Source organism: Dipodomys spectabilis, unplaced genomic scaffold (assembly GCF_019054845.1).
Source record: "Dipodomys spectabilis isolate Male_0828 unplaced genomic scaffold, ASM1905484v1 ptg000266l, whole genome shotgun sequence".
Taxonomy (NCBI): Eukaryota; Metazoa; Chordata; class Mammalia; order Rodentia; family Heteromyidae; genus Dipodomys; species Dipodomys spectabilis.
Genome location: NW_024870943.1, coordinates 2,692,900 through 2,711,851, shown reverse-complemented (window position 1 = coordinate 2,711,851; position 18,952 = coordinate 2,692,900). Strand labels below are relative to the sequence as shown.

Here is an 18,952-nt window from a genome sequence, read left to right as displayed (position 1 = left end):
GACCCTTAGATCTCAGCCTCCTGAGTAGCTAGGATTACAGGTGTGAGCCACCAGAGCCTGGTGTCATTTTGTCTTTTAGCAGATTCACTTCTAGAATTTCTTCATTTGTACCTGTGCCCACACATAGTGCCGGTTTCTGTGGCTTTACCCAGCTTCATCAGTCTTGTTTCCCCGGGGCATATCAATTGGTGAAAAATCAGACACCACCTTCATTGTAGGCCAGGCGTTTGCCACGCAAGGCCTGAGCAGCAACTGGACCCTCAGCGGCATCTTCCATCTCCCCAGCAACCATTTCTGATAAGGAGGGCACTGAGAAAAAAAAAACATCATTGCAATTTTTGTTTATTTTGGTGTTAAGTGTTTGAACTCAGGGCCTAAAACCTATTTAAGCAGACTCACAGCTCAAGCCTGGCTCTCAGGCCATTTGGCTTTCTTTTTTTCTTACTAGTGCTAGGGCTTGAACTTAAGACCTGAGTGTTGTCCTTGTGCTTCTTTTTTTTTTCTTTTGTCGCTTGTGGGGCTTGAAGTCTGGGCTTGGGCGCTGTCCCTCAGCTCTTTAGCTCAAGGGAAGCGCTCTACTGCTTGAGCCACAGCACCACTTCTGGTTTTCTAGTGGTTTATTGGAGATAAAAGAGTCTCACAGGCTTTCCTGCCCGGGCTGCCTTTGAACTGCAATCCTCAAATCTCAGCCTCCTGAGTAGCTAGGATTACAGGCATGAGCCACCAGAACCAGGCTTCCTGTGCTGCTGCTTTTTTTTTTTTTTTGCTGGTCATGGGGCCTGAACTCTGGGTCTGGGTGCTGTCCCTCAGCTCTTCAGCTCAAGGCTAGCTAGCGCTCTTCCACTGGAGCCACAGCACCACTTCTGGCTTTTTTTGCTTATATGGTGCTGAGGAATCGAACCCAGGGCCTTATAAACACTCTATCGCTGAGCCACCTTCCCAGCCTCTTCCCTGTGCTTCTTTTGCTCAAGGTTGCTCTACCACTTGATCCACAGCTCTACTTCTGACTTTTTTTGTGTTTAACTGGAGATGAGGGTCTCACAGACTTTCTGCTTGAGCTGGCTTTCAACTGAGATCCTTAGATCTCAGCTTCTGAGTAGCTAGGATGACAAGTGTGAGCTACCAGCATCCAGCTTATGGGTTTAAAGAATGTCTCACCATGTTACTCAGGCTGACCTGGAACTCTTCAACTCAAGTGATCCTCCTGCCTCGACCTGCTACGTAGCTGTGACCATAGTAATATACCACTGTGTCGGGCAAATCTTTGAGTCTATGAATGAAAGATGGAATGGTTGGATGGAAGATTGAGGAAATAGAGGGAATAGATGAATGGAAGAAACAGTTAAACTTTACCCCCCCCCCCCAAAAAAAAAAAGAACTTTTCTAGACATGGACTCTGGAAGCTCCAATAAAACAATTTATTACTAAAACCTAGTGGTACGGGAGAGAAGGGGAGGTATGGGGCCTCTGGGGGGCTGCTGTCCTCACTGCCCACAGCCCCTGGCTGCCGGAGACCACAGGAGAGGCAGGAGGAAGGCTGACATTACCAGGAGGGTCACTCAGATGGACTGGTATTAAACAGGACTAAAGAAATGCCTGGAATGCACATTTGTGGGATTTTGCTAGAAGCTTCTCTGATCAAACAGCAGGTCTCTAGTCACATTACTTCACTCTTTAGTTGAAAGTTCTGGAAAACAATAAAAATGGGTATTAGTGTCATATTCATTCAGAGACACCCTGGTAGTGTCAGGCCGCTACCAGGGAGTAGGGACACAGCCATAAGTGACAGGGTCAGCTGTTCCAGGACATGTGGGGTAAGGGGTGGGGGTGGGGCTGGTCTGACCTCTGGGAAGCCCTCTTTAAAGTCCTGGGTGGCAAAGGTGAGGGAGAGGACAGAGAGATGAAGATGCACAATTCCCACCTGGATTCCACCTAAGGCACTATATGGAGGTCAAGGGGGTCGTAGGGTGATGCCCGCAGGTCCTGCAGCAGGGCTTCGAGATTGTTCCTCAGTACGGCATAGGGTGGTTTCTCATCATACTGGAGGTTCATCACCACCCTCAGGTACTCCTTCAGGGTCTCTGTCAAAACATCCCAGTATGGGAGGAGGCTGAGAGGTGCCCCCCGGCCCAGAGCTGCACCCACAGGTCACTGGCAGGAGCACCCTGGGCTCCGGTGTTCCACAGCACCCTTTGACTCAGTGTTTCTTCTGTGCAGAGAATGTCTGTTTCTGCCTCCAGCTTAGAGAAGCACAATCTTTTCAAAAGGACATTACGGTGCTAAGAAACATCTCCCAAACTGATTCATTGATCCACCAATCAAGCAATTCAGTGGGTAATGATAAGTGTTGGCTTATTATATTGGCCAAACCAACAGAGCACAGCTATCAAAAGCAGCTGCTGTAGGCCTGTGGTGTGTCAGAACGGGGGAGACAGGTGCCAAGGTCAAGTACAAAAAATGTGCAAAATGGATTAAGGTGAGCTAATTTTCTGGTGTGGTTGTGCATGCCTCTAGTCCCAGCCACTCAGGAGGATCACCAGTTGCCAGCCAGGCAACATTAGCAAGATCCCATTTCAAAAGCAAAATATAGCTGGGCGCCAGTGGCTCACGCCTGTCATCCTAGCTACTCAGAAGGCTAAGATCTGAGGATCATGGTTCAAAGCCAGCCTGGGCAGGAAAGTCCATGAGACTCTTATCGCCAATAAACCACCAGAAAACCAGAAGGGCTCAGGGACAGCACCCAAGCCCAGATTTCAAACCCCAGGACCAAAAAGAATAAAAGCAAAATACAAATGCGTGGCAGAGGACTAAGCAGAGGGCTAGAAAGAAATGAGAACTTTTTTTCTTTCTTTCTTTTTGTGCCAGTACTGGGGTTTGAACGCAGGGCCTGATATTTTTGTTGTTGTTGTTGGTTGTAGGGGCTGAACTCTGGGCCTGGGCGCTGTCCCTCAGCTCTTCAGCTCAAGGCTAGCACTCTACCACTTGAGCCATAGTGCCACTTCTGGCTTTTTTCTGCTTATGTGGTGCTGAGGAATTGAACCCAGGGCCTCATGCATGTGAGGTAAGCACTCAACCATTGAGCCAACTTCCCAGCCCCAAGGACCTGGTGGTATCCCTGAGCTCTTCTGCTCAAGGCTAGTCCGCTACCACTTGGGCCACAGTTCCACTTTCAGTTTTTTGATGATTAAATGGAGAGAAGAGTCTCACAGCCTTTCCTTCCTGGGCTGGCTTTGAACCTGGATTCTCAGATCTCATCCTCCCGAGAGGCTAGGATTATGGGTGTGAGTCTACTGGTGTCCAGATCAAAACCTCAAATTTTTTTTAAAATTTTAATTATTTATTTATTTATTTATTTTTTTTGCCAATCGTGGACCTGAACTCTGGGCCTAGGCGCTGTCCCTCAGCTCTTCAGCTCAAGGCAAGCGCTCTATCGCTTGAGCCACAGCATCACTTCCGGCTTTTTCTGTTTATGTGATGCTGAGGAATCGAACCCAGGGCCTCATGCATGCAAGGCAAGCGCTCTACCACTGAGCCACCTTCTCAGCCCCAAAACCTGGAATTTTTTACAAAAGAAGTCCATCCCAAGATATAGCTAGCCCCTGGTCCTGTACAGGGCCCACCTGCACCCTCCCTTTCCAGGCTGTACCTGAGGGCTTGACACAGCGACCACACAACCTCACGAGGGCCTCTGGGTTGTCGAAATACCTGGAGAGAGAGAATCTCAGGTGAAAGGTCGTCTAGGGAAGAGAGAAGAGCAACCTTCCAAGAGGCACCCACAGTCCATCCTGGTTATTGGAGGCTGTGAGGCTTCTCAAGATACTGTGAACACTGAGTCCATGGGCCTGGAATTACAGCTCCCTTGGGAAAGCAGACTGGGGGGGAAGGGTGTCCCTGGACCCTCTGGCTACTGCATTCCACCAGCTAATCAATACCTAGCAGTAGCCAGACACAGCAGTACACATCTGTAATCCTAGCACATGGAAAGCTGAGGCAGGACTGCAAGTTCCAAGCCAGCCTGGGCTACACATACCATCTAAAAAACAAAACAAAACAAGAACAACAGAGGGACTACCTGCCCCACACAGACATTCTCCTTCTCTTTTTCCTTGAAACAGAAAAGCCCGAAAGCCATTGATAAAGCCCAGTCTGCTATTTCGTGTCAGCTCCACACCTCCCCTGGTCACTGGCCCTAGTCTTCCCTGCCTCTGTCCCACAGTCCCCAGCTTCATCCTCCTGTTCCTCCATGCTCTGCCTCATGTCCTCGGCCCTGAGCTCTGGGCCTGGTTCCGGCCTTCCCTTAGATGGTCATTTTCCTTCTCCCTTCGGCCCTCGGCACAGGAATCACATTCCACCTGCCCAGCAGGGGCCTGAACACCAGAAAGCCTGTGGGAGTGAGGCTCTTTGTTTTATTCATGCCCCCCCCCCCATGTACAAAAGCACTGAGTACACACTTGCTCTGCCACCCACACCACTGGGTCCTGTTAAGGGACCACTGCAGGGTGTCAGGAAATGAGCATGTGGTAGCACCACCCCCTCATGGTCTTTTTTTTTGTCGGTCATGGGGCTTGAGTTCTGGGCTTGGACACTGTCTCTCAGCTCTTCAGCTCAAGGCAAGTGCTCTATCACTTGAGCTACAGTGACACTTCCGGTTTTCTGGTGGTTTATTGGCGATAAAGAGTTTCACGAATTTTCCTGCCCAGGCTGGCTTTGAACCTCAATCCTCAGATCTCAGTCTCCTGAGTAGCTAGGATTACAGGCATGAGCCACCGGCGCCCGGCCCCCTCATGGTCTTTTTGGTTACTGCACTGAGGCTGGTTCTACTGCCTTCAGGGATGGAGGGCATCGCCTCCTTTCTATTACCTCCCCTTGGAAAGTCTCCGCAGCAGAGGCCTGGGCTGGAGCTCTGCCATTGCTTTCTCCAGCACTGTGACCTATCTGACCTACAGCAGGGTGGAGGGTGCAGATGGGCTCTGGGAAGCCCGGAGCTCTGGGTCTCCCTTCAGTCCTCACTTCTTTAGGGGTAGGCAGTCAGCTGTCTTCTGGAAAACTCTCACGCAACTGTCACCCTTCCAAGTCTGCACCAGATCTCAATCCCACCCCTGTACCTCCAGGGCTGCCCAGGGTCCAGCACACCCATCCCTGGTGCTGAACCCCAGTGGCAATGGCCCGTGGGCCACCTGTGCACTGTCCTTGGTGCTGAGCCCGGCCACAGCCTGTACCTCTCCGGGCGCATTGCCGCTGTCCTTGGTGCTGAACACACAAGGCACCCAAAGCTCAGGCTGAGGGTGTCCCATGCAGGAGTGAAGCAGTGATTCTGGGCTGTGGGAATGTGTCTATGCTGGGCCTCACCTGCAGTCTGTGAATGAATGAGTCACAGGTCTCCCCCTACCTCCACCCACACCGTGCCCAGCACCCTGAATCCTTCCCTAGCCTGTGATATGGGTACTACCCAGACCCCATCATACAGAGATCACTGAAGCTTGTGGAAGTAAAGCTGCTTACCCAACACTCCACAGTACTGGGCCTGACTCAGACCCCAGGCATCAGCCTATTGGCTAGAGCAGGGCACATGCCTGAGGCTGCAGGCTCCTATGGCTTTGTGCATGCCCCATTCCCTCCCCGTGTTCAAGGGTGCTGGGTGCTGCAGGCCCCCACACTCACTTCTGTTTCTGCTTCATGATGCCCTCGGCGTTGGGAAGGCAGTTTGTCCATGGCAGGGACCCGTACAGCCACTTTAGCATACAATACCCCAGGCTCTGGAGGTCACTGCGGCGGGAGGGCCCTAGGGAGGGAGAGGGGGTGTCAGCACTGCCTGCCCTTCCACAGGAAGTATAGCCCAGTGCTGATCCTCCCACCCTTACCACAGCCCCGGTGCACATCCAGGCTGATGAACTCCAGGTCCCCCTCATGTGGTCTCTTGCTGCCTTCTGTGTAGGCCACGTGTCTGCCACTTGGGCAATAGCGGAAGGAGAAGCCATAGCCCACTAGGGTGACCTGTGGGCATGGGACACACAGATAGGTTAGGAGGGCAGACTGTGGGCCCATGTGAAATCCATTCATTACAGATGTTGTGTCCAATCCCCATTGCTGTGACAGTATCTGAGCAACCTGAGGAAAGAGAGGACTTATCTTGGCTCATGATTTCAGAGCTTTCTGCCCAGGGCCAGCTGCCTGGGGCCCCAGGTAAGGCAGAGTATGATGGTGGTGGGAGTCTGTGATAGAGGAGGCTGCTCTCCTCAAGGTGGCCAGGAAGCAGAGAGACAAAGGAAGGCTGGGACAAGCCATACCCTTCAGAGGCAGGATTCAAAGCTGGGGTTGTATCTCATGCCAGTAATCTCACTCTTCAGGAGGGGGAGGCAGAGGATCATGAGTTGGAGGCCAGCCAGGCCATCCTGGCAAGACCCTACCTCAAAATACCACAAAAGGGGAAAACAGATAGGAGGGGGAGAACAATGGAAGGGGTGACTCTGATCAGGAAACATGGGACATTCCAACGGACACGTTAAATTGTAACCCCTTCTGCAACCTTTTTTTAAAAAAATTTTGGTCGTGAGACTTGAACTCTGGGCCTGGGGGCTGTCCCTCAGCTCTTCAGCTCAAGGCTTCACCACTTGAGCCACAGTGCCACTTCCGGCTTTACGGTGTGTAATTGGAGGTAAGAGCTTACTCGGGCTGGCTTTGAACTGTGATCCTCAGATCTCAGCCTCCTGAGTAGCTAGGATTACAGGCGTGAGCCACCGGCACCCAGCTCTACCACCTTTTGAAGTTCAGAAATAAAATCTTAAGAGGCCTGCCTACAATGAGATATTTCCTCCACTGGGGCCCAGTTCCACCACCTTCAATAATCCCCATTGCTTTATGGCACAGATGGATTCCCTCATGGATGAGCTCCCAACATACCTCACTCCTCTCGCCCCCCATCCCCCACACCTGTCTTTGTCTTTTTTGTTGTTGGTCAGAGCCTGGGCACTGTTCCTATGCTCTTTTGCTCAAGGCTAGAGCTCTACCACTTTGAGCCACAGCTCTACTTCGTTTTTTGGGTTTTTTTTCCCAGTTATCGGGCTTGAACGCTGGGCCTGGGCGCTGTCCCTCAGCTCTTCAGCTCAAGGCTAGCACTCTTACCACTTGAGCCACAGCACTACTTCTGGGTTTTTCTCTTTATGTGGTGCTGAGGAATCAAACCCAGGGCCTCATGCATGCAAGGCAAGCACTCTACCTCTGAGCCACCTTCCCAGCCCCTACTTCCAGTTTTCTGATTTTTTTTTTTGGTACTGGGGATCGAACCCAGGACATTGCGCTTGCTAGGCAAGCGCTTTGCCACTGAGCTACATCCCAGCCCTGATGTTTTAACTGGAGATGAGAATCTCATACTTTCCTGCCTGGGCTGGCTTTGAACCATGATCCTCAGATCTTAGCCTCCTGAGTAGCTAGGAATACAGGTGAGAGCCATCATTGCCTGGCTTATGGATTTTTTTTTTCTTTTTTGCCAGTCCTAGGGTTTGAACTCAGGGCCTGGGCACTATCCCTGAGCTTCTTTTGCTCAAGGCTAGCGCTCTACAACTTGAGCCACAGTGCCCCTTCCAGCTTTTTCTGTGTATGTGTTACTGAGGAATTGAACCCAGGGCTTCATGATGCTAGGCAAGCGCTCTACCACTAAGCCACATTCCCAGCTCCTGCAGATTTTTCTGTGCACTACTTTTTACCCTTTGTTTATCATCTTTCTAGTAAGTTGCTTGTCTCTTCTTAGTCCAAGGAATCCCTTATATGTGATGGATGGCAATCCTTTGTTTGCAAGAAGCACTGTGAAGCCAATGGAGATTTGCAGGTGGGTGAGATCCTGAGCTCAAAGAATTTCAGAAGTGTGCAGGTAGGGGTCAGGTGTGGAGGGGACTGGCAGGGACTTACCTGACTCAGATCCTCTGGATTCACAAAGACACACGCAGCTGTCAGATTTCCATGAACATACTCGCTTTCATGGAGGAACTCCAGGGCATCCAGCTAGAAAGAGAGTGCATCAGATAGGCCTGCTTGTCACAGAGAGGCTCTGATGCAGAGGTGGATGGGGGACCCTCACTACTAGGCCTGGAGGGAGAGTGGGGGGGGGGGGGGGGGGAGTTGTTCAGCACTGCATGTGGCTTGTCTCACTCTGGCAGCCCTGGGACATCCACTGTCCTAGGTCCCCAGATAACAATGGTCAAGAGGCTCTCTCCACATACCCAGCAGTGTGAGGGCCTCCAGGTGGCAGGTCGGGAGTGCTGCCCCGGAAGTGCAGTGAATTAGCAACCTGAGCAAGGAGGAGCTGAGCCTGCCCACATCAGGCACCTACCAGGCGGCAGGCCAACTGAAGCACACACTTCTCTGACACAGCATGCCTTGGGCTGTCATCCAGGGCTGACTGAAGGCTCCGCCCCAGGCTGGGGAACACCAAGAACCTGGACGACAGGAGAGCAGGACTTAGAAGCTACTTCTGCTGAAAGTTCTGGCTCCCTGCTTGGGCCTGCAAATATTCAAAGGGAACTAAAAGCAGGACAAAAACGTGGCATCCATCGCTGCCTCCATTCTGTTCTGAGCGATCTCTCTACGGGCTCCTCGGTTTCCTGGAAGAGCAGTACAGAATGGATGGATAAATGCCTTGGTGAGGTGTGTGTCTGTGTATGTGCACATGCGCAAAAGTGTCGCTACTGTTAGTTTGAACTCAAGGTCTGGGTGCTATACTTTAGGTTTTTCCACTCAAGGTTAGCACTCTACTTGCACCACAGCTCCACTTCCAGCTTTTTGGTGATTAATTGGAGGTAAGAGTCCCACGGACTTCCCTGCCTGGGTTAGTTGGGCAGCAGACCTCATATGGAGAACCCTAGAACTGGGCCTCCCACAAGCATCCCAGGACATGGCTTGCACAGGAGAGGGAGGAATACAGACCCCAAGGGAAGATGGTGGCCAGGGCACTGCAAGGCCCTGCACTTGGGTGACTGAAGGATTGAGAGTAGCCAAGCCCAGGCAGAAGGCCCACTATGGGACTGGCAAGGGGGGCAGGGGCTCACCTGTATTTGTCCTGGTGAACACCAAAACCGATGCAGGTGGGGATGGCGAGCAGCGGGGTTGAGTTCAGCTTCTTCCATTTGTTCACTGGGGGAGGTGGGTGCAGGGTCACACCCCACCCCCACCCTGTCCCAGGCCCAGAAACCTCACACCCATAAAACAGAAGTGAAAAGTGATGGAGCCTAGGTGACTCTGGGTCTCTTTGTTGGAGATGCCATCTTTGTGAGTAGGGAAAGGGTGCACATGAGTGACCCAGTAAGGTTTTGTAACCCATGTCTACAGGCGACTTCTGAGAAAGCACATATAAATCTGGAACAAATGGAAGATAGAAACTATGCAGAGCTGGGAAGGTGGCTCAGTGGTAGAGCGCTTGCTTTGCATGCATGAGGCCCTGGGTTCGATTCCTCAGCACCACATAAGCAAAAAGAAAAAGGCAGGAAGTGGCGCTGTGGCTCAAGTGGTAGAGCGGTAGCCTTGAGCTGAAGAGCTGAGGAACAGCGCCTAGGCCCAGAGTTCAGGCCCCATGACTGGGACCCAAAAAAATAAAAAATAAATAAATCAGAATTATGCAGCCTGGAGCTGCTGGCTCTGGGTACTCAAGAGGCTGAGATCTGAGGATCAAGGTTTGAAGCCAGCCTAGGCAGGAAAGTGTGCGAGACTCTTTTCTCCAATTAACCATTAAAAAGTTGGAAACGGAATTGTGACTCAAATGGTAAGAGTGCAAGCCATGAGGGAAAAAGCTAAGGGATAACGCCCATGACCTGAGTTCAAGCTCCAGTATGGTATGAGCCAAGCCATTTGCCCTCTGAGGCCCAAGGGTGACAGGAGTCAGGCTGTGGGGGATGGAAGATGCACAGGGCATCAGGTGCATCATCCACACAACAGGGGAAAGGCTAGAAGCTGTGAGCAAGCTGGTGGCCCCGCCCTTTCCTGTGGAATACCTTGCAGAGGCTTGGCAGCCCTCTGGAAGAAGTTCTGCTCATTGAACAGGCGCCCATCCTTGGCATCCTGGTGGGGATCAGAGTGCAGATGTCACATTGAACTCCCTTAGACAAGAGCCCAAGTCACCACCGTTACCCCAGAGGAGTACTAGGGACGACCAAGTTCTTCATGTTCCCACATGAGGACTGAACTGCCCAGGGCTGTCACACATAAGTCTGGCTCAGAGGCTGTGAGCTCATTCTAAGTACTCCCAACTGATTTCCTTTTTCTGATAGGATCCACAAGATTTCCCTAGACAAGCTGCCTACAGTTAAAACTACATTTCCCAGGATCCTTTTTAACAAGGCAAAAATCACAGGACCAGGTTCTAGCCAATGAAGATATGGACAAAAGAAATGTGATATTCAGGTCATTCCCTTAAAAGCCTAAGATGCATCACCCTTACATGGCTACTTATTAAGCTGTCTACTTATCCTGCCACCTCCCCCCTCCTCCCCGGGAGCTCCCTGAGGGCAGGAACTAGTGTCCAGGGCTCCAGTGCTCCTGACAAGCCAGAGGCACCCTGGATCTGTGCCAGGCCCTCCCAGCTTGCAGAGGTATTCAGAGCTCAATGGTCTTTCCTCTGAGCTGCCCACCTACTACCCAGGGGCCAACTTACCAGTTTGAGGGAGAAACGATGTTTTGCAGGCCTGGACCTTGACTGGCAGGGGAAGGCAGAGGCAGGCTCAGCTGTGGAGGAACAGGTGTGTGTGTGTGTGTGTGCGCGCGTGTGTGTGTGCAGGCTCAGCTGTGGAGGAACAGGTGTGTGCGTGTGTGTGTGTGTGTGCGTGTGTGCGCGCGTGTGTGTGTGCGCGTGTGTGTGTGTGCGCGTGTGTGTGTGCGCGCGCGCGCGCGTAGGGAGTAACCAGGGTTGTGGCTTCCAAACCTCCCAGCAACAATTTCCTAACTGGAAAGGTCAAGGTCCTAACTGGGAAAGGTCAAACTTATAACTGGGGAAGGTCAGGGTCATTGCTCCCAAACTCCCCAGCAGTCAGCAGCAGCTCCTCGATTCCCACAGGCAAGTGCACTCTTGGTGTTCAACACTCACTTCTGCCTATTCCCTCCCTGCCCTGTTTGTTTTGGTTGGTCATGGGGTTAGAACTCTAGGCCTGGGTGTTGTCTCAGAGCTCTTCAGCTCAAGGCGAGCACTCTACCACTTAAGCCACAGCGCCACTTCTGTTTATGTGGTGCTGAGGAATCAAACCCAAGGCCTCATGCATGCGAGGAAAGCACTCTACCAGAACCACCTTTCCAGCCCCCCTTTCCCCATTTTTGCACAGGAAATAGTCTAGGACCTTGTGTATATTAGGCAATTGCAAGTAAGTCACACCCTCAGCCTTTTTTATCTGATTTGTTGTTGTTATGGTAAGAAAACTTGGCAGAGCTTTATTGAGTAAATAAGCAGGCAAGCAGACAAACAGGCAAAAAGCAGACAAACACACACAGAAGGGCAGGGGCACACTCTAACAGAGTGTGTGTGCTCTCATAGGGAGAGACACCCTGATTTTGTTGAGACTGGATCTCACTAATGTTGCCCAGGTTGACCTACAACTTGTGACCTTCCTATCTCCACAGTGAGGTGCAGGGGTCCCTCCCCATTCTCCGTGCTGAGCGCCGGGGCCCCGTGTACCTTCATAGAGAATGCCCTGATCATCCCTGCTCTGGAAGTCCCCCAGCTTCCAGCACTGCCCGCTCTTGTCTGTCAGCACCGTCCCTGTGGGCAAAGCCTCGAGTGAGGTGGTCACTCGGCTCCGCTTCAGTGTCTGAGGGCTCTGCCTGTTGGCCTTTGGGCTGCTTTTGGGGGTTGAGGATCTGCTCCGGGCCCCTGCAGGAAGATGGAACCCATAGAGAAAAGGCAGCATTAGGGGCTGGGCTGTGGCTCAGTGGTAGAGCACCTGCCTTGCAGGTGTGAGGCTTGAGATTCAAACCCAGTACCATCAAACAAATAAAATGCAAATACAGGGAATGTTTGGAGAAAAAAGTTGTTCAGGGGAAGAAAACAATCACAATGTTACTTGCTCAGTTAGTCAGTCATTCATTCAGCAAATGTTTCCTTAAAGGTCAAGATGTTTGTGTGGTGATTCAGTGGAGTCAGAATCACCTGGAACTGCCCCCCACCCCCCAGAACCCCCTAGTGTGAGGAGATGGTGCATACAGTCTGATATAAATGTGTCCAGTCAGACAGATACTAGAGCCAGAGACCAGCAGTAACTGAAGGAGTCAGAGGAAGCTACCTGGAGGAAGGCGCATTACAGCTGAGTCTTGTTGGATGAGTATAAGTTTTTTGCCATGGGGAAAAGGACATTACAGATATTGGCCGCAAAGCAAATGGAAACAGGACTTGGCCCTAAGCTGAGTAGAAAGAGGACCCAGAAATGTGTTAAATGGACATATCACCCACCTCCTGCCCACTGTCCCCCCCCCCCCATGGCACACAATGGCCAACAAGAATGGCCAGTCCATCTTGGAGCCAGATGAGAGTGGTGCATGATGGGAGCAGTGGGGGCTATAGTGAAGATAAACAGGAGGGAGGGCTGGAGGTGTCAGAGGGTCCTGGCAAGTGGCCAGGCCGATAGCAGCTTTGTCTCACACTTTGTCAGATGACCCATCCAGAGTCAGACGACTTCCAACTCTTACCTCTGGCCTTCCCAGGGGGACTGAAGATCTCTTCAGACTCAGAAATGTGACCATCAGAGAGGAGGGTTGATTTGCGGCAGGGGACAGTGTGTGACCATTTCACTTTCTTGGGAGAAGTTTCAGAACTGGAGCTGAACTCTTTCCTTGAGCCTAAAGGCAGACCAGACGCAGACCGTAGTTATGAAATCATTAGGTTTCAGCAAAGCAAAAACCTGCACTCATGCTTAGCCATGTTCTTCCCTTTGACTCAGCTTCCTGCTGCTTCTTTCATCAGTGTCAACAACCATTCCCTTCTTTTTCCTTCTTTTTTTTTTTTTTTTTTGGTCGGTCATGGGCCTTGAACTCTGGGCCTGAGAGCTGTCCCTCAGCTCTTCAGCTCAAGGCTAGCACTCTACCACTTAAGCTATAGCGCCACTTCCAGTTTTCTAGTGGTTTATTGGAGATACGAGTTTCACAGACTTTCATGCCTGGGCTGGCATTGAACCGTGACCCTCAGATCTCAGCCCCCTGAATAGCTAGGATTACAGGTGTGAGCCACAGGCGCCCAGCTTCCATTCCCTTCTTTTATTTATTCTCTTATCCATGGGGCCTAACGCCACCATCTGCTAACTCTGTGCCTTCTTCTAGGTAACTGCTTCAGATGTCTTACAGTTCAGTAACTTTCACTTTAGCTATATCTAGTAGGCCATTTAAACCACACACTGAATTTGACTCTAATAGTGTATATCTATCTATCTACCTGTATAGATATATAAATTTACATGCATACACACATATATGTATTTAAAGATGCACATATGCCATCTCCTAGGTGTCAAGTGGGCATTTGGCTGTATTTGGACTGAGTTCAGGGAAGGAATGAGATAAGAGACAGGAAGGTACGTTCTTCTACACACAGCAAGGGTTAGTGAACCAAGGACTAGGGACTTTTTCTCTGTCAAGGGCCCTTGGAATACATGTAACAGTCATTCCTAGGCCTTACAAATGATCAACCCAGGCAAGCAGGCCTCTCAGCGGTATACATATCTGTGTCATCCTGTGCCAAGTGATTCTGAGGGCCAGATACTGCCTGACAGGAGTGGGTAACAAAAAGATTCCCAGCTCTGGATAGCTGGGGCCCATGAGAAGCCCAGGGACCATGTGTGCAAGCAGAACTGCTGGGCCTAAGTCCCAGGCCTCACGAGGGTCTGGGCAGTGTCTGTCCTCCTTGCACCACCCTCTAGCACCTCACCATGCAGCAGGAATGTTCTCAGCTTTCTTCTTTCCTTTCTTTCTCCCTTCCCTTCCCCTTCTCTTCCCTTCAAGCTAGCCTTGAGCTTGCGATCCTCCTACCTCCACAAGCTGAATGCTAAGATCACAGGCATGCCCCAGCACACCCAGCTAAATCTACTGTGTCCTCACCTTGGAAGGATGATTGGAATGGGCTGACACAGCTCGATGACCCCTCATGTTCCTCTGTAGGCAATGGGCTCCCACAGTACGGGCAGAACTTAAATGTTGCTTCAACACTTTTGCCACAGCCTGGACAGAAGGAGATCATGCTACAAAACAGAGAGGAGAGTGAGACAGGGAGCCGACACCGCCATCCCTGCTGCTGAGCTGTCATTTGTCTTCCACAGTGACACGTGACCCAATTCAGTGAGCCTGCCTTTACCTTATCTACACACTGCAACTTGGACCTTAGGCACTGTCCTGAAGCTTTTGTGCTCAAGGCTGGTGCTGTACCACTTGAGCCACAGCTCCATTTCTGGCATTTTTGGTGATTAATTGGAGAGAAGAGTCTAGTGGATTTTTCTGCCCAGGCTGACTTTGAATCATAATCTTTAGATATCAGCCTCCTGAGTAGCTAGGATTATAGGTGTGAGCAACCAGTGTCCAGCTTCCATTGTTTGTTTATCCCCCCCCCCCCACCCCCTGTTCGTGGGGCTTGAACTCTGGGCCTGGGCACTGTCCAGTTCAGCTCAAGGCAAGCACTCTACTACTTGAGCCACAATGCCACTTTTGGTTTTCTTTGGTTTACTGGAGATAAGAGTTTCATGGACTTTTCCTGCCCAGGCTGGCTTTGAACCTTGATCCTCAGATCTCAGCCTCCTGAGTAGCTAGGATTACAGGTGTGAACCACAGGTACCCGGCTCCACTGGGTCTTGTTTCACTCCTAGTGATTCTCCTATTTGTACTTCCATGTGTTACTGAGTTGACAAGCATGTGTGATCAGATGCAGCCATTGGTTGAGATGGAATCTCTCTCTCTCTCTTTTTTTGGGTCCGGTCATGGGGCCTGAACTCTGGGCCTGGGCGCTGTCCCTCAGCTCTTCAGCTCAAGGCTAGCGCTCTACCACATGAGCCACAATGCCACTTCCGGCTTTTTTCTTTTTGCTTATGTGGTGCTAAGGAATCGAATCCAGGGCCTCATGCATGCAAAGCAAGCACTCTACCACTGAGCTACCTTCCCAGCCCCAGAGATGGAATCTCTTAAGCTACTTTTTCTTTTTCTTTTTTTGGTGGTTGTATGGCTTAAACTCTGGGCACTGTCTCTCAGCTCTTCAGTTCAAAGCGAGCGCTCTACCACTTGAGCTACAGTACCACTTCCAGTTTTCTGGTGGTTAATTGGAGATAAGAGTCTCTGGGGGACTTTCCTGCCTGGGCTGGCTTTGAACCGTGATCCTCAGATCTTAGCCTCTTGAGTAGATAGGATTTCAGGCGAGAGCCACCAGCGCCCGGCCTTAAGCTACTTTTTCTTGCATGAGTTGGCCCTGAACTGCAATGTTCACTCAGAGAGGTGGCAGTGGCAGGAGTGGGCTGTGGGTGTGAGGAGGCCTCAGGGATCATGAGCCCCAAGGGACAGTACCTTTATGGACCCACAGTCTGGTCCTTGCCCTCACTGAACTGGAAACTCCATCCTGATGATGGCCTGGAAGGGAACAAAGGAGCAGGCACAGACTCAGGCTCACTATCCAGGTCAGAGTTAAAAGGTTAATATTAACTGAGCACTGGACAAGAAGTCCACCCTTTCTTCCTCCCATCCTTCGCTTCCTTCTTCCTCCCCACTCCCCTCCTTCTGTCCCTCCTACATAATTACTAGTTATTATTTTTGCCAGTGCCAGGGCTTGAACTCAGGTGCTGAGAGCTGTCCCTGAGCTTTTGTGTTCAGGGTTAGTGCTCTACCACTAAAGCCATTTTTGGGTTTAGGGCTATTTAATTGGTGATAAGAATCTCACGGACTTTCCTGCCCCCGTTGACTTCAAATCATGACCCTCATATGCCAGCTTCCTGAGTAGCTACAATTATAGGTGTGAGACAGCAGCACCTGTCATATCCAACTTATACTAGTGGAGAGAGGATGTTGCAAGTTTTTTGTCTGGGTTGACTTCAAACCACCAGTACAATGGTTGGGATTTAATCTGCTGAGGTTTAACTGTATTTTTTTTCCTTTGTCGGTAGTGGGGCTTGAACTATGGGCTTGGGCACTGTCCCTGTGCTCTTCAGCTCAAGGCAAGTGCTCTACCTCTTGAGCCATAGCACCACTTCTGGTTTTCTAGTGGTTTATTGGAGATAAGAGTCTCACGGACTTTCCTGCCCGGGCTGGCTTTGAACCGAGATCCTCAGATCTCAGCCTCCTGAGTAACTAGGATGACAGGTGTGAGCCATGGCACCCAGCTAACTGTATTTTTTTTTTGTCTTTTCTTTTTTGGTACTGGGGATTGAACCCAAGACATTGCACTTGCTAGGCAAGCACTTTGCCACTGAGCTACATCCCAGCCCTTTCTGAGGTTTAAATCTGGCTTTTGCCCATGTACTGGGGTCATGTTGAATAATTATTATTGGATAATTGTTTTTTTCTGGGATGGGGATTGAACCCAGTTTCTCATACATGCTAGGCAAGCACTCTGTTTCTGTGTAATATTCTTAGCACATGCAGGGGACATACTAATCAGGCTAGCAGACTAACCCATCCAGGTACATTGAGAAAAGAAATATCTTTTTTTTTAATTGTAGATGAGTCACCTGGCCTATATAAAATATAAACTATCTTAATGACTCAGCTCCATTCATTTCTAGCCATGTGGTTCCCAAGCAGTTAAATTAACTCCTACCCCAGACATTTGTACCTGTGGCTCCCTCTGCAACAAATGCTCCTCTCACTATAGCTGGTTTGCTTTTCATTCTTCAGGTCTCACCTCAACAGTTCTTCCCTGACTACTACATAAAAAGTACTGCCCCTACACACAATGGACACAATGGACTTCCCTCATCATTAACATTCAATGACATCTAACAGGGCTGGGAAGGTGGCTCAGTGGTAGAGCGCTTGCCTTGCATGCCTGAGGCCCTGGGTTCGGTTCCTCAGCACCACATAAGCAAAAAGAAAAAAGCCGGAAGTGGCGCTGTGGCTTGAGTGGTAGAGTGCTAGCCTTGAGCTGAAGAGCAGAGGGACAGCGCCCAGGCCCAGAGTTCAGGCCCCACGACCGGACCCAAAAAAAAAAAAAATAAATAAAACAATGACATCTAACACCGGTTCATATTTCCTTGTACTAATCAGCTGGTGCTGGGTGTGTTTCAAACTCCAGAATTACTGCTGGGTGCAGTAGCTCCCACCTATAATTCTACACATACTTCAAAGGTGATCAGGAGGATTGAAGTTTAAAGGCCAACCTGGGCCTCGGTCAAATAAAATGGGTGTGGAGGCATGCAGCCTGGACCTCAGCCATCTGGGTGACCTTATGTAAGTATGCAGGCAAAATCCTAACTGAAAAACAACTAAAGCAACAACAACAACAACAAAGTGAGGTGGCTTGCACTTGATAGGCAGGTGTTCTACCTCTTGAGTCACACCCCCTACTCTTTTCTCCGTTAATTATTTGTTTGGCCTGGGGCCAGACTCCAACCTAGATCTTCCTGGACTGCCTCCAGAGCTGGTTGGGATTCTTGGAGGCACTGTGCTCAGCCTTTTCTTTGCAATGGGATCTTGCTAACCTTTCTCCCAGGCAGGTCTTACACCTCGTTCCTCCGGATCTCAGCCTCCAGAATAGATAGGATTCCAGGCGCGAGCCACCGAAGCCTTATATACAGAAAGAGCTTAATAAATATGGGAAGAAATGGGTTTCTGAGAGCTGAAGGCAGAAGGTCGCCTTGCCAGCTCAGGACTTGGATCAGGTTCAGATCCTCAGGACATTCTTTTATTACTGGTTTGTCCTTTCATCAAAACATTCCCTGACAACGCTAGGTCTCAACTACAGTGTTCCTCTTTGGTTCCAAGTTACAACACCGTAAAAGGACGGGCAGTCGCCTAGGTGACGGCCGACGCAGAAACGCCATGACGTAGTCGGCGTGGAAGACACTAGTAAACCCCGCCCACCGCTCTGACCCCGCCCACCCAGACAGACACCCCCCCCCCCCCGCCCGTCCTTAAAAGATGAACTGGGTTCACTCTAGACGACCCCCGAGCTTGACGACCCCCGAGCTTCCCGGCCCCGCACCCCGGGCGCCGCCTCCCACCAAGGGCCCGGCTGGAAAGGGATTAGGGTTCTTCCGGCCGGTCCGCCCCCCTCTCCCTTCCAGTGCCTGAGGAGAAGGGGTTCGGGTTCTTCTGGCTGCTTCGCCTCGCTCTCCCCTCCCCCTGTGCCTGAGGAGAAAGCCGAGGTACAGGATTTCAGCGGCTTAGGCCCCAGGGAGTAGGACGCCAGGACTTACCTCAGTAGCCCCGCGGAAACTTCCGCTAGGGCGGGAGGCGCTGCGCGCGCATCCTCCACCCGGCAGCCGGACCCAGGCGCGCAGGCGCAGATGATTTCTAACGGCCGCGAGCGCTCACCTGGGAACTTCATTTCCCAGACGGCCTTGCGGCAAGAGCCAACACTGCGGGCTGGAGAGGGTGAAGGATTATCCCTCATCGCTCACCCACAACAGAGCATTTTCTGTAATTGTATTGCTCAAGTGCTAACGTGAAGCCAATAGAGGTGAAATGCAGGCGTTCTCCACCAATCAGAGGTTATGTTACCATTTCCTGCCCCTCCTCCTGCCAGTCACAGAAATGCTCTTCCTTCACTTGTTTCCCTGGAAACCCTTTAACTTCCAGCTTCAACAAAGGAAAAAGCTTTGGAAGGGCTGGAAAAGGTAAAGGCATTTTAATGGCTAAAATCTAGACTACTGAACTACCCTTACTAACATTTCTCAGCGTGCTCAGCGGGGCGCAGATTGGAAGGGAAGCGCAGGCGCACAGTCCTCTGGGAAATGTAGTCCCGGTGCTTGGCGCGGAGGGTCCTGGGTAGTGTAGTTCGTAGGCGGACACTACTGCGTGG

The 18,952-nt window shown here is 51.0% G+C and overlaps 1 protein-coding gene across 5 annotated transcripts; it reads right to left on the bottom strand.

The window, feature by feature from the left end:
* Positions 1-1,404: 1,404 nt before the first annotated feature.
* On the bottom strand, positions 1,405-18,437 carry Vrk3 (VRK serine/threonine kinase 3). Of its 5 annotated transcripts, XM_042700150.1 has the most exons (16): positions 18,348-18,437; positions 17,631-17,715; positions 15,505-15,567; positions 14,059-14,198; positions 12,658-12,807; positions 11,651-11,845; positions 10,640-10,710; positions 9,981-10,047; positions 9,042-9,126; positions 8,327-8,432; positions 7,906-7,998; positions 5,862-5,994; positions 5,662-5,782; positions 3,647-3,705; positions 1,922-2,081; positions 1,405-1,687 (listed from the first exon to the last, which is right to left on the bottom strand). In XM_042700150.1, exons 4-15 carry the CDS (start codon positions 14,195-14,197, stop codon positions 1,933-1,935), a joined length of 1,368 nt encoding a protein of 455 aa, XP_042556084.1. In that variant the 5' UTR covers position 14,198; positions 15,505-15,567; positions 17,631-17,715; positions 18,348-18,437; the 3' UTR covers positions 1,405-1,687; positions 1,922-1,932. The 5 variants fall into 5 exon arrangements, with proteins under 5 accessions (XP_042556084.1, XP_042556086.1, XP_042556085.1 ...); XM_042700152.1 differs by lacking the exon at positions 15,505-15,567; XM_042700151.1 differs by lacking the exon at positions 17,631-17,715 and having other exon boundaries at positions 18,348-18,370.
* Between the last annotated feature and the right edge of the window lie 515 nt (positions 18,438-18,952).

Excerpts from the sequence above, each read along its gene's own strand:
- Vrk3 (XM_042700150.1), bottom strand. The coding sequence starts at position 14,197 with ATGATCTCCTTCTGTCCAGGCTGTGGCAAAAGTGTTGAAGCAACATTT. Across the intron at positions 5,783-5,861 it reads GGATGTGCACCGGGGCTGTG|GGCCCTCCCGCCGCAGTGAC; the intron begins GTAAGGGTGGGA and ends CTCCCTCCCTAG. Across the intron at positions 2,082-3,646 it reads TCGCTGTGTCAAGCCCTCAG|AGACCCTGAAGGAGTACCTG; the intron begins GTACAGCCTGGA and ends ATGTTTTGACAG.